General features: G+C 41.3%; 1 protein-coding gene across 5 annotated transcripts in view; it reads right to left on the bottom strand.

Moving 5' to 3' along the window:
- Positions 1-15,923, bottom strand: part of unc5a (unc-5 netrin receptor A) — a 178,360-nt gene that overhangs the window by 75,094 nt on the left and 87,343 nt on the right. For all 5 annotated transcript variants that reach the window (XM_049733033.2, XM_049733044.2, XM_049733054.2 and 2 more), the window contains exon 2: positions 12,854-13,069. In XM_049733033.2, the coding sequence (XP_049588990.1) occupies positions 12,854-13,069 (216 nt within the window). The remainder of the gene's footprint in view (positions 1-12,853; positions 13,070-15,923) is intronic.

Here is a 15,923-nt window from a genome sequence, read left to right as displayed (position 1 = left end):
GGTCACCTAGCGTGCATTCCTACTAAAGCTCATAATAGTTACACACAACACAGCCAGAATAAGCAGCAGCCATAGTAGTGTTTCAAAATAGTATTTTTGTTGTTGTTTTTTTTCTTCAAGATACCGCACAACAGTGGTCCACAGCCTTTTTAAGAGTGTATAAAAGTAATCAAGTCATCACAAAAATCACGGAAAAAAATCTTATATAAGCCGCACCTGACTATAAGCCGCAGGGTTCAAAATTTTGGAAAAAAGTCGCGGCTTACAGTCCGGAAATTACGGTAAGCATTTTACCAACTGAGAAAGATTTTCTGCAGCTGAGCTGAGTACAAAGAAGATACCTGAGGAAAAAACAACAACGCATGGTCCATTTATAGCACCTAATGCCCCAGTGTTAGTATGCACGAGTCAACATGCTTTGCGCCTGAATCAACCGTAATGACATAAGGGGATGAAGTGCTGTAGACCGAACACGTATTGGGCCTTTAATTATTAATTTCTTTGTTCAAATGCAACTGTATAAATTATTTATCAAGAAGATGCAAGACAGAGGGGATGTGTGTTTTATAAATAAACTGACGCTGAAACTTGAGGTGAGGCAGTGAAAGAGGAGAGTGGACCTTTGAAATTGGTCAGGAGTCTACTTGAACTTGAGTTGACCTTGGAACCAATATAGCACAACCTAAAATGGCACATTTGACGCTATTCAGTGTACAATCCATTCCAGGGCATTAGTCGAACTTTGATTTGCTATGAATATATATTTGTTATGAATAATATCGAAACAATCCTTTTAAACCAGTCGAATTGTCACAATTATCAGAGCAGAGGGAGATGACAATTTGCCATGGAAGCAAGTAGAAGTGCAATGATTGAGATGAATCTACCCCTAATCGACTATTTTAAGAATCGATAAATCATTTAGAGTCACTGTTTGTTTGAGTAATTTGAGTCTTTCAACAATAAATAACCAATTGCTGTGGTCCTTACATAAAAGCAACGTGATTACACTGGTCAACAGCATGCTATTATTATTATTATTTTTTTTTTTTATGAAAACCTGACGTGCTACAGAAAAACATAATGTGTAATCAGTAAAGAATAAACTTAGAAAGGTTCACTTGTATCCATGATTAAAAACGTTTTTAAGAATCTGTTGACCAGTGTTACCTTTGTGTTAAAAAAAAAAAAAAGAGACAGTGGTCATCATTTGCTTTTACTTTGGAAAACAATACTCAACATGTGTACCTCTTTTCTGACATGTTACAGACCAAACCACGAACTGAACCATAATCATTATGTCTATTTTTTGCACTATTACTAAGAAGTATTGAAAATGGATGAATGGATGGATAAAACGATTAATTGCTGCCCTAAAAGGGAGACACTTCACATAAAACTGAATTACTGGGGTTCTTTTTCTGCTATTTACTACTTATACTGTCACCATATTGTGCAAGGCGGTCAGAACAGAGATGATTGTACCACTTTTGACATTACACTTGACACATTCTCATTATAGACACAAGGAGTGAAAGACGATGATGTGCTGCATAAGTTCCAAAATATAAAAACTGTTTGTATAGTCAGATCCCCCAGGACAGCTTATTTAGGTTTTAGCAAAGGTACAGAAGGCAAAACAATTTACAGAAACAAATCCATGGTCTGAGATGATGTGAAGTGGTTAATTATTGAAGCAGATTGCATAAAAACCTCAGGAATGCTTCCTGATGGGTCCCAGACCAGTACGCTGCTGTTCGTTTTGCTGTCAGCATGCCTCATTGAACATGCGCTCTGATGGAGAGAGTTCCCGAAACACGTGCCTATGTTGCCTAGTATTTTGCTTTGACTTCCTTTACAGAAGACTGAGGCAGTAGGTAGCTACACATACTAGCAGTAGCTATATTATATTTCGATTTGACCTGTAACATAGCAACACTTGGATTTTATATACTACATGAGATACAAATACAGTACATCTGAAATGTATATTTATAGCAGCAACTCTACAGTGGATCTTCTCAATTTTTACCATGATGAAAGCATTGTTTCACGCACACTTCTGGAGTAAAATGTCTGAGCTCCTTTTTGTGTTTCATAGAGCACTCCACAAGGACACTGAAGCTTTTTTTCTTCCGCTTGCTGCATCAAATAGACTTTTCCCTTCTGCACCATGTCCCATACCCAGGACACCCTGCAGCTTCTAGTTTAAAAGGAGGCGACCGGCAAGTTGATGTTTGTTCCAGGAGTGTGTAAAATACAAACGCTTTAAAAGTCTCCTTGGGGCCAAACACACAAAGCATTAAGTGTCAGCCAACTCAGTTCCTCTGCCTATCAAAAATCTCCACGGACTATTTAGCTGTCAGCTGGCGCACCCCTCCTTCCGATCCCCCCGCCCCAGCTCCACTATTACTAAACCAATTTGAACAGAACAGGTGCTGATTGACATCACAAAGCCCCACGCGGTGCGCGCCTGTCAGCCTAACAGTCACAGCTTTCATTTTGTTGCCATGTGGATGGAGCTTGAAAGACGAAGTTGCAATAAGGTTAAAATATAAAAGGAGAAAATGTATCTTAATTGCACAAAATAATCATAGCAAGATGGGTAGGAAGTTTATCATCTTTTTTTTTAGCCTTGTCCAGCCTTTTGACGCAGCGTTAGTGTTGTCAATTCAGAGCACATCGTCAACTTTGGCCCCTATTTTCTCAGCACAAGTACAGTGTAGTGCAGTTGGACTGGATAATACAGTACATGTTCTGCACACAAACCACTACTTCTTCCAGACAATTGGGGTAGGTCATGGAGCGTTTCTTCTAAGGTCGCTGAAGCTCTTTTGCATTAAAGCTTCAGAGGCTTCAGGAAAGAGAAGTTCAAATATCGACATGACTTTTACTCTATCTTTGAGGCTGGTAACTTTTAAAATCGTAAGTACGTGAACAGGAGCTGTAATTCATTTATTGCACTGATGTTTTTCACAGAAACTATGAATGCATGTCTGCTGAAGAGTACATAAAATTACAGGTAATACCAGCTAAAAAATGTGAAATTGCTCGAGAGAAATAGAAGCGAGGGACTGACACTAGCTTACTTTTGGTGGGAGGACAAAGACTCCACGCGTGGGAAAATGGAACGCCTGTGTTCTTATTTGGCAAAGTGTAATTATCACTCTTTCACTTTGTTCCACTAATCGCAGCTAATGTTCAGTTCATTATGCCTGCATGCAGAGAATAACTTTAAAAACAGATGAGCCAGACACAATGAAATCACAACAAAAAAAGATATCATGTGGAATTGTTGTACAGGTTCTACATTACTTGGAAAAATACACCTCAGGATAAAATACAAAAAATATATATATATTTGTAATATTTACAATATTGTGCACCAATCCGAGCAAATTGTTGACTACTTTGGCTGTTGTGCTGTACAAACTTTGAAGAGGGCCTGCTTGGAGTTAGAACTAAATGTACCGTAATTTTCGGACTATAAATCGCGTTTTTTTTTTTTTTTTCATAGTTTGGGTGGGGGGGCGACTTATACTGAGGAGCGACTTATATGTGAATTTTTTCACAAATTTTCAAAATTCAAAAAAAAAAAAGAAAAAAAGTTAAACTGCGATAAACGAACTGCGATGTAGCGAGGGATTACTGTAATTTGAATTTCAAGTGACGTCAGTGGCGCGGCAGTTATTTACATAAAGGACAATGATTTGATCACGGGATGACGAAGATGACGAAGGGCCCCACGTACTACCGGCATCATTAGCGGCTTTGTTTGTAAGTGACAAGGAGGACGAAGAGTTTGAAGGATTTAATGATTTGGAGTGACACAGAAGGTTTGAAAAACTATTATGGCTTCTACACACGCCCGGTCCTACTCTGCGGAGCTCTCTTTCACCTCCGTGGATTGAAGTTGGGGGCCGGCGCTCGGCCGGGTGGCTGTCCAGGGACGGTGGATGGGGCTCGGACATGGCTTTTATGCACGCCTGGTCCTACTCTACGGACCTCTCTTTTACCTCTGTGGATGGAAGTCGGGGGCTGGCGCTCGGCCGGGTGGCTGTCCGGGGACGGTGGATGGGGCTCGGACATGGCTTTTACGCACGCCCGGTCCTATTCTATGGAACTCTCTTCCACCTCCGTGGCTAGAAGTGCCACCTCCGGGCGTGGAAGTCCACGCCGCCACACACCTGGAAATCCACGCCGGTGCTTGGGGCCGTGTGGTGGTGAACTATTTATGTTATAGTTATTTGATATATTTTATTTCGTATAGACACTTTTATCATTACAGTTCAGTAGTTGTTGGCTCGTTGAACTCTTATTTTGTTAAATAAAGAGACGTTTACCAAACCCACGTCTTTCCTTGTACTTTGTTAACGCTATAATATAGTTATATACTAGATCTGTGGAATAACGACGAGGCTGACGTCAGGGCGCACGCACGGCGTTGTTGACAAAGGACGAGGAATTTGATCGATGGATTTAATGATTTGGAGTGACACAGATGGTTTGATAATATTGTTGTTCATATGATAGTCATTTGATATATACTTTATATATCGTTGTATGGGTCTGTGGAATATTTAGAATATTTAGACGTCAGCGGCGCGGCGCATACGCGGCATCGTTTCCATAAAGGATGATTAATGGATTTAATGAATTGGAGTGACAGATAATTTTATAAACGTTATTTGAATAACTCTGAATGTTACGTTAGCATACCTATCGTTTAGCCTGTTGTTGTTCGTTCATGTCTGTTCTTGGTGTTGGATTTTGTTGAATAAATTTCCCCCAAAATGCGACTTGTACTCCGGAGCGACATATATATGTTTTTTTTCACGTTATTGTGCGTTTTATGGCTCATGCGACCTATATTCCGGAGCGACTTTTAGTCCGAAAATTACGGTAATGTAGATTTTGTGCATCACACTTCACTGGCTACGTTTTCATGGAGAACATTTCTTCAATTGTTAACCCCATTTGTCTGACTCCATTTCCGCATTTCTGAATTCTCCTTTGATTTTGGGACCATATATTTCTTCAAAGTTTGCAAACTGTCTAAGTGGCAAAACATTTTTAGCAGAGCATGTCCAGCATTTTTTGGATGAGTGGTCTTATGATGTTTTGCCATGTTGTCACAGAAAATATTCCCAAATGAAAAGCACACATGGCACTGAGGTGTTTGGATTTTTTCCTGCTAAATTTCCAAGGGACCAGTTTGTTATGTGAATCTAGCAATCAAAATCAAGAGTTCTAATGCACTCACACGCTAAGTGACTCTCTGTTCGCTTGCACATGCACACATGCGGACACACATGTACACACTGAGCTGACCTGTCTGAGAAGCCTAATGGAACACATTGGCAGATGTGTGATGGGAACAATTCACCTAACCATCTGTTTTGAGCGATTCATCGCCAAATACCTTGCTGTGCCACCCCACAGTCAAGGACAGGATGAAATACAAGTCTCATTATGAGGCAGCTACGAATAATGCATTATCAATTAGTCCTCTCTGCTACTGATCGATGCTTAGCAGGTGGTAAAAGGCCATTTTGTTCATTTAGGACTATATTGCCCCCTTCACTGTGATTGCCTTATTTCCTCCAGTTCATTATCAGATTTTGGTTAAATTGCAGCACGCCTTCTACTCAACCTGCTATTAAAGATCATGTTTAATCACTAATGTGTGCCCCCACAACAATAGGGTAGTTCCGACGTTGTAGGCTTCAAACGAGAAACAGTGATCTTACAAAAGGAATCTTCTGGAAATTCAATAGCAGCGTTCGTGTGGGTGTGAGAAACAAAGGTGGGTGGAGCTGGCAGATATTACAAGAAAGGTCAGCGATTGTTTGGGCTAAGCCAAGATTATCTTCCCTTTGGATCATAAATTAAATATGTCATCACGTTACAGTTCAGGATCGAGTCAATCACAAAAGACATATTTTATACAAATTAATCCTCACCCTCTTGTATACGCAAGGGTTACCTCTGTGGTGCCATGAAAGCATTATTAGTTGTAATGAGAAAGTGATGGATGGCTTTAAAAGATTTACTGACCACGTCATCGGTGGTATTTAGCTTAAGAAGGATTGATGAGGGCTGGTGCCAATAAACCCTAAGGTTATAGGGCATGCTTACAGAAGTGCAAAGTAATTCAAAAGTGAATACGTTACACAGCATGTTATGAACATTTTGGTCCCCAAAATTCTTCTTTCATAAGGCACACAGCAAACCCGTGCCACTTTATGATCTTCTGCATCTTCTATGGCTTGTTGACAACCAGTTCAATCAACAAAGAACACCTCAACAGCCCGGGCCTTTATAAAGCAGTGGCGGAGGTTTATTGAAATAGGAATATGAAATGCATGAATTTTCCACCTGAGAGGCTTTTCTGCGGGGTTGACAATACTGCACAAGGATCAAAATCATTTCCATCAATGCCGGCAGATGAAATGCAAACATAATCAAATCAGTCTGGCCTATAGAAGCATCCCCTGCTCAAATGCCTATCTCCCTTCTCCTCATCATGTGTCTGATGAGAAATCATAGAGTGGGAGAATTCCCTAATCTAGGCAAACACACTGTCACTATTGATTTGTTCAGATGAGATATATCTTTATTAGGACTCACCAGACATCCCCCGGTCCTCCTCTTCCATAAAGGACAACCTGAGAAAGGCACAGAACCAGCCGAAGCTTTGGAAACCGTCACAGCCACAACAATTGAGATAAGTTACTGAGGGCAGGTAATAGGAACTGATAGACTCGAGGATGGATCAATAACAGACATTGATACCAGGAGAGGAAGGACAAATTGTGACATCTCTTTCTCTTTCATGTTCGAAGGAGCGCCTTAAGTCGACCGTCCCTGTGCATGTGAAGAAATGTGGCGGTGTCTGTCTCAAACACATTGTGACAGAACCCCCAGTTGCTCCTGATACGGGCAACTTAGAAGTCAGGACAACATTTGGGAGAGAATGTTGTGTAAGTACGACCACAAAATATAGTCACTGTAACATACTATACCTATGCATTTGGAAGCATTTGCAAGGCGCTTGTACTCACTGAGAACGACTGTCCTGACCCTTGTTCACATTAGCAACACTAATCCAATGTCAAACTCAAGTCATCCCTTACCTGCGAGGGGTTGACCCTATCATACAGAATTTGTGCAATACAGACTGGTTGAGTCAAAGTTTGAAAGGTGTATTACTAGAAGTGGACATTCCACAGCTGGTGCGCTCCGTCTCTGCTTGCGGGATTGGATCAGTTTCAGTAAACAAAGTCACCTGATGAGGGCAGAGGTTATGTCTGCCACAGATAGTTATCCACATGGCACGTTGGCTACCACCTGAGCCTGTGTTTGAAACAAAGCCATCTCTACGTCACAGGTGATTCAGTTATTAATTTAAACTGGCAGATACACTGACATTTGATTCCGCGGGGAGCCAACGGAGATGGGGGTTAGTTGAATATTGCCTCCGCAGTGTTGGGCCACACTGTTACATTGCTGAAACGCCTGCCTTTTGGGAATCATCATCATCTCGCCGCTCTGCTGTGTGAGGCCGACGGAATCATCAGTCTCACTGACACGTCAGGTTAGATTTACACAAAAACAAAACCGAAAGAATTACAATTTGTGGATTCCATTATTCATTCAACAAACATATCAATCTATTTGTCAGTTTTCTTCACAGGAATATTGATGGATTGATATACAGTATAGGGAATGTCCTTTGAGTTGAATTGGTTGTTGATTAATCGCGTCCTGCGGGAATTGTGGCAAAATGGGCTGCACCACATACCGGCGACCAGAAGAGGGATTAAATATTCAGCCTGAAGATCGCAGTCTTAACGGCATCAAGAAGCTATCTATGAGAAAGTATCCACACAGAACCGCCATGGCATGTACCCTCTCAATCTTTCCATCATTCCTTTCATCTTCCCTACACTCGGTTGAGGAAACGTCATCAAATGTTGAGCACTGACGTCAACAAGTCTAACATACTGTACATGAATAAATCTAACGCAATGCATTTAATTGAGTATGCGTTATTAAACTGCATGATTTAATTCACTTAATTGAGAAGATTATAAGAAAGAGAGGAATCACTCTGCATTAACCTTGCCTGGAATATCTCATTGTATCCTACATTACCCTATTTGAATCAATGACAAATGTAACCCCATTAAAGACTACCACAAGTACCTTTTAAATGAAACCCTATTCTGCTCCTATCTGGGGCTGCAATTTATCTTCATCGCAGACACCGTAGCCATTTTACTGCACCCACTGTCTTCGGTATCTTCCGCACCCAGATCAATGGCAAGTCTCTGAATTTAAAACGGCGAGTCCTTGTTTTAGATGTGATGCAAAAGCTTGTTCTTTGTAGTCAGCTTTCACTATATTTATATTGAATTAACTGCTAAATCTGGGTTGACTGGTTTCAAACCATAAAGACATTATCGTACACACCTAAAAAATTTTTACCAACAAAACCGCCCACAATTTTATGCTAGGCATCTGGCAACCATTCACAACATTGTGTGTCAACGTTATTTTCTAATATGTAGCACATGTTATTGTCACAGCATGCTGCGTTATTACAGCCAGTTTATCGCTGTGACATTCAAAATGTCAATTTCAATTCGCTGGAACATGTTCTAATTTATGTTTAACATGCACCTGTATTAAAGTAATGCCCCAGGGCTTGCAAATTCTTCGCCACCCAATCAGACTCACTTGGGCTAGCAGCAGTAATATTTCTTCACTATTTGTTGGTTCAGCATGAGCATTTACCGTGGCAAATCTCGGTCCACTGTGACTGTGGGGCAGCTTACGATACATCAAAATATAATATCAATAGTTTTGGGTATTATACTTCTAGCTCTTTTGCAAAACCAAACTCTATGATTGATCATTGCTGGGCCACTCATCTATCAAATAGTCAAAAGAAATATTTTCATATCGGACATAGGCTACCACCTCTAGCATTGTTTTGACTCCCATGTGACCACACGGCAACCAACCAATGAAACAAAGGCTGATACATCAAGCTGCAAAGGATAAGGAATTTACTGAACATGTTTTTCTTTGTTCCTATTTCGTTCTCCAGTTCTGTGCAGAGTGTGGGCAGGGAACACAATTAATTCAGGTGGAACTAATCACAAAGTTCCTCTCGGGCTATTTACAGAAGGTGATGGTGCACTCTTTTCTACCGTGTAAATTGTCAATAAACTCGGGTTTACATCCAATTCATCAAGTCTCCCTCATCATGGCCCGACGTGATATTGACCAGCTTCTGCTGTGACAAAAATCTTGTTGCCTAGCAACAAATCTAAGTTTGTAGTTTAGCGTGATGACCGGGGTGTGAGGTCAGCCTGGCAAGTCTGTACTGAACACGGGCGTGGGGATTTTTCCATAACTAAATAACTATGCTCCCCAATCGTAACCTTTCAATAGCCCCTTTAGGGTGGATCGGTAAATAACACACACACACACAGACACACGAACACGCAACATACACATACTGATGTGAGCTCGTCTCATCTTCTGGCTTGAAGGGGAACTAGAGAGACCCATCCGTAAACTCCTCGGGGCGGCACTGACATTAAACATCCTAGGTGTTTGCTAGATCGATGTGGGTGCTTTGGAGCAGTCATACCTTTAGACAGTCATGTGTCCTTCACATCTACACAACCCCACATGAGACATACATACATCAAAGATCGTGGGAGCACAGAGTGACGGCCGCTGCTGTGAGATGGAACTTCACAGAGTGTGAAGACCAGGCAAGACAGATTTATTTCAAAGAAAAATAAATGCTGACTATAAGGGCTCATAACTTTATGATTAATTGGTCCATTGTCATTAATGGCTGGCAGAGTAACGCTGATTTGGTAATATGATGTTCCCTTCAAATTGTAGTTTATGGCAACACCGCGACAATACGATTCATTATCTTCTTATCAAAGTTGAGCAGCTAACTCTGCAAGGTCAGAACAGGGACTAAAGCCAATAGAGTACTTAATATTCGCTTAAGAGCCTCTCTCCTAGGTATTGAATATTGACAAAGGGAGAATTAGGGAAGTAGCGTCTATACTTAGATTTCAACACTGGCGTTGAATATTTGAACCTGTTGACTGAGTGACACTATGGTACTCAAACCATTGGTCCATTGAGAAGAAAAGCAGCCATATTCAGTGAGCCATTCATTACAGGGTCCAGACCAATTAAAGGCCTTCAGTGTAAATGCTTGTGTATATACAAGAGACAAAGGAAGAGCACATATTTGGTCAAGATTACTGTTTACCCAGGTCACAGAGGCTCCTTATTCATGGCTTGTCACTTTTTACATACCAAGTCCTTAAATAGTGCAGAGCACTCCAATCGATGTGCATCAATTAGTTGTTGCTGTGACGTTTGAACGCAATCAACTCCACCTAATCATTCACATGCCCCAAAGAAGAATTGGGTGGTGCTAAGGGCCTCATTTATAAAGGTTGAAAACACACAAAAGGAGCGTTAAAGGTTTCATATACGTACCACTTTTTTTACAGAAACAATGTGGTTTATGACACAACTTTGCAAGAGACGCAAACGATGTAGCTGTCATATATGCACATTGTGACGACAGCGAGGCTTGGCAACTGAAACGGCGTCCTGATAAAATGAAGCCAAATGAGTCGCGCTCATGTAACTGCTTCATATCAAACAAATTATCGACTCCCTTCATCCCAAAACCAAGTTATTTGTGCTCATAATCAATCAAACCTGATTTAATTTAGCAATTATTTAATCATTCCATTCTCTCATATCGTAAGACGATCAATTAATAATTAATCAGTCAGCTCAATAATTCAATGTCATCCGTCTGAAAACTCCACACATGACTTACTCTGAAATGACAACCAATTGTGAAAAAAAAACATTGGATTGTTTTCGTGGGTGCTTGGATTCTTGAGCAATGTTGTTCAGGAAGATCTATCGATACAAAAGCACCAAACATGCACCTCACTCAAACACGAAGTAAACTCTGCAGTTTAGTTAATATACACACCAGACCACTATTAAAAAAACGATACTGTATCGGTATTCTAGTTCTGAGTATTGATACTCCTCCCAGACGCTAGGGAGTATAGCGGTGCCGGCAAATGAAGAAAGTTAGGGATTCTTTTTTAAATAACTTGATATATGCACATTTTGACTTTGTTGAGTACTATATGGATGTGTTCAAAATAAACTAGAGAGCAGTAAAGCCATACTCTATTTTACTGTACCATATCGCATCATGTAAAATTCTATCAGATCATATTGAGATGCATATTGAATCGGATCTAAAATTAGCCTGACATTTTCATTTTCATCATCATCATCAGGTGTCTTGCCTGGAACAGGCATTGACGGCCATGGCCCTCTATTCGTCTCTGTCATCCGAAGCTTTCATGATGAGCATTGAATGTCTTTCCATGGCTTTCTTTGCAATTTTACAGACAGTAGGTTGCAATTGCTTTCTGTCCGAGCAGTGCCCATACTGGCACTGACCATTGTACCTAAGGGTATCCTCTGCTCAGCACGACAAAGTCCAAAACCAGTAACAAAGATACTCTCTGGCTGCCTTCAAACATCATCCACCACCTGCTTCCCGTGGCTTCATCGTGACCCTGACAAGGGGGGCTAAATGGGTACTCAGTCTTGCCCAAGGACCTCCCATAGGCTAGCGGAGGGAAGGAGCGCCTTACACTTCATTTGTCAAAGCAAGCTCTGACCCGCCACACTCATTTTCATTTTAGCAACATTAATTTGTTAGAAAATCAAAATTTTTGTGCTCAGTGACTAAATAAATTCACAAGAGTTTATGTTGGTACAGTATGAATAAAAAAAGAAAATTAGAATTTTATAACATCTGAAGGGGTTTTGACCACTGAGTATGTTATTCTATTCCTCTTCCTCTCTTTTAAACAGTGGCCTGTACTAGTATATGGAAATGTCTTATTTTTCTGACGCAACTTCTGCTGTGCAGTTTGGCGACAAGACAGATAAGCTCCAATACTGCAGAGAACTAAAGCTGAAATCATAACTCAAAGTCATTCACATGGCAGAGAATTAAAAAAAAAAAAAATCCTGAATTTGATTTCATTGGGGGGCATGAAAATATTCTGGCACAGGAGGGGAGAAGTCAGCACAAACAAATCAAAGGCTCAGTGCGGTAAAAGAGTTTTACTCATTTGAGTCAGACTGCTGAAGTAAGGCAGAATTAATTCTGTTACGCCTTAACATTTTGTCTCATATTGTAAGATGAAACCTATGTAGTCCTAAATACCAGCTAAACGTTTGAACTGCAATACAAGACCAAGAAAGGTTCCTAGATGTACACATAGGTGTCTGTGCACAGATTGATGTGAATCATTTGCTTAGTTATTGCGGACATTTGCATGTGCTCACAACCTGTCATTATCACGTTCTTGTCACATGTCAGGCTGCAAATGGGTGGCTTGCATTGGCAGATCCCTGCATAATCACGCATCAGTGTCGTGCATGTTTACGACACTGATGGCAGAGGCGGGGGACTGCAGCAATAATGGGTAAAAAACAAACAGGTCTCCAAGGTGATCATGGCAATTTCTGAGACCGAAACCAATGTGCTTATTACGATCCCGACAAGCTGAATAGGCCAGTGGACAAGCTGAGGGACCGATGGAAGGCATTAATCAAGAGCAAATTGCAAACTTTCCTTCACCTCCCTCCCTCGCCTTGTATTCTAAACAAAAGAGTTGTGCCAGACACCACCACAAGTTGACTTGTTTCAGATGGAAGTTACTTTTAGAATGACTATAAAATGTTGTGCATGTACCTGTAGCTGGATCCACCGTCCGCACAATCAAGTGGTCATCTTGGTGAACCCACTCGCCGTTGCACTTGAAGTAGATCTGCGTCGCTGGCGTGGAGCGGCAGGTGAGCATCACTGGTTTGTTCTTCACGATGAACTCGTCCTCTGGTTCCACCAAGAAGTGAGGTAACAGGTCAGAGAAGGCTGCAGGTTGTGTTGCTGTGGCAGCATGCTCAGAACCTTAGAGGAAAAACAAAAAGGTTTTAAAAGAATGCCAACTATAATATTCTTTTTACCTGAACTCAAGAGAGCCACCAATTGTGATCACTTCATTCGAGAAGGAAACAAATATAGCAGACAAAATATTGGCCCCACAAAATATGGAGTTGATTACCAACTTCGGAGTTCCCATTCTACTGGGAAGATTTGCTACAGGGCTCTGGAAAACCTCCATGAGTAAGGGGGCCTGACTATCAAATTCTAAAATGTCTAGCGCTACTATTTTTTGTCATGTTTGCAGTTACTTCATTTTTGACTAAAGACCTGAAGAAAACCTTCTTTCACACACACAATAAAACCTAATTAGCAAATTTTCACCAAAACATTTTCAACAGCTTCATTATATTAGGTGCAGGTGGTCTTTTTTATTTTATTTTGGTGGCACTGCGGATCTTTGAGCGAGTGTGGTCAGGTTGTGCTACTAATGGGTTAAATGTGTGTGTTGTGGCAGCGGATACGGTATTGAATATCGGGCCGGAACTCAAAAATAGAGCTGAGCAGGGGTCCAACAGTCAGGTTTCAAAGGAGACTACCGACATCTGCATCGTATTAATAGTAAAGATAAATTACTTAAACATCGAACTGCCATATAATTGATATCTGACAATGCATTGCAACAGATACGATATGAGAATTATGTATATCTCGTCACACCTTGAGGTCAAAATTTAAATGGCAAATGACAGATGGACAGTGATGGTGAGAGAGTGTGTGACGTGGAGCACAGTTGGCAATGACAGAGCTTGGCCTTGTGTGCTCTTGGTGGGATCAGTCCATGTTTTCACCTCAGCTCTTAATCATGAGACATTAAAAATCACTGTTGATGGACTGTTGGCCATAAATCCTGTCAGCGACTAGGCCACTTCACAGACTGCAACGAGGACCCTAACTCTTCTCATGGACCTAGTCAAATAAAATAAAATAAAATAAAATAAAATAAAATAAAATAAAATAAATAAGCTCAGCCAGAGTGCATAGAACCTCATATGGGAAACACACGGTAGATGTCTTTTTCCTGATACACTATATGGCACCTTGAGGCCTGCTGTGAAGGAGGAGAACGACATCGGCAGTGTTCAGACATGCAGAAGCTGTCCTTTAGGAGCACGACGGTACAATTGACAGCTGAGTTCTGTACTTGCCGACAACCGCTGAAGAGAAACGCTGAATGCAAGTTGGAAGCCTGCGGCATAGCACAAACGCCGATTCCCTCCCGAGATTTTGAAGTTGAAGCGGGAGGGAGAGGACACAGGCATGGAAAAAAGGAAATAACCACTTTATGCCACAGACACTCAAGGGAGGCCAGTAAATCGCCAAATAAAACCCTTTTAAGGATAGATATTCATTTACTGCCTTGAATCCAATATGGCTGACAGAGGAGGCATTAATAACCTTCTCCATCACTCCCCATGCAGCAGGAGACGACAGAAAGCCTCATCTGTCCTAATGAAACGGCACCGCTTGTGATGACCTTTTGCTCCATTCTTCCTCCCCTCCCGGCCTCCCACGTGCGGCTTGCTGATGTTCATGTCACAGATATTAGATAGTATCGTAAACACCAATCCTTGGATGAAGACATTTTCCAGCAGTTCCTCCCCCACAATACATTAATGCCTTTCCTTTCGGAAGCACCCTCATGTGCTGACTCGCTAATCTATCAGGCTGAGATACAGTGACGCACACTATTGCCGCTGAACTCCATTAATGTTGCGTGTACATGTTTAACTCTTAATGAAAACTAAATGTGCTGTGTCCGATTAAGGACATGCATCACTTGCTGACACATTGCCTTTTTCCTATTTTCTGAGCCCATTTTAGGATTGGGGGAGGAAAATTAACATGACAGCTCAGTACTGAGTACAGTATTTGCATCAATTTAATGTGTCAAAGTGGTGAGGGATGTTAAGGCGAGACAATTACTTTAAAGAAAAGCCATCATTTAAATGAACATGCTCATAAGCCACCAGTACTGTTCCGTTCGACAGTATAGCTTGGTAAACGCTGATCAGGTGTGCACTTCTGAAAGTCACAGTACCAACAGATGTAGTAAAGTCTGCAGCCATCATGTCTTACCAAACTGCCGATGAAGACACTACTCAGTTGACGCATGATCAGTGTCTGACTTGTTCCATTTTGGACTTAATTTTGAGTGGTACATATCTTTTTTTCTGAATTGAACTGTTTTATAAGTATTAAGACTGCTATGAATTCCCTTTTCAGTCCTAGTGATGTCTGTCAAGATGAATGATGGCATTCAGAGGAGTTGCCATTGCAAAGGTTTTCAAGGATGTAGTAGCTCATTATTCTCAATCAACAGCATCTCTGCTTCTCAGTAAGGTCTAAACTCTGACACACTGACCTGATGAAGGGCTGATGAACATGTGACAGCGTGAACTAATTGCCGGCTTTTCATTCGAGGGTCACATTGAGCACTTAACTGCACTTGGATGCTCCCCCACTTGGTGTTTTCGTGTGAGCCCACTCGTGTGTTGGGTGTTCGTCTTGCATTTAACTCCACACACTTTGGATTAATGAGGTCAAACACGTAATATCTTTTGAAAAGGAAATTGTAATTTTATGGGAGGACATTCTGGTCACGCGCTGTTTTATATCAAACCCATAATGAAGGGCTGATGTGTAGTAAATTGGCTTAGATTAGTGTTATGACACAGTGTACTTCAAAGTCAATGTGCACACGCAAACAGGTGTACACACACGCGCGCGTGCCTGTGATCGCGCGCGCACACACACACACACACACACACACACGCACACACACGCACACACGCACACACACACACACACACACACACGC

This window comes from Syngnathus scovelli, chromosome 1 (assembly GCF_024217435.2).
Source record: "Syngnathus scovelli strain Florida chromosome 1, RoL_Ssco_1.2, whole genome shotgun sequence".
Lineage (NCBI taxonomy): Eukaryota > Metazoa > Chordata > Actinopteri > Syngnathiformes > Syngnathidae > Syngnathus > Syngnathus scovelli.
The sequence above is the reverse complement of the archived record's forward strand: the minus strand, read 5'-3'. Positions and strand labels throughout refer to the sequence as shown.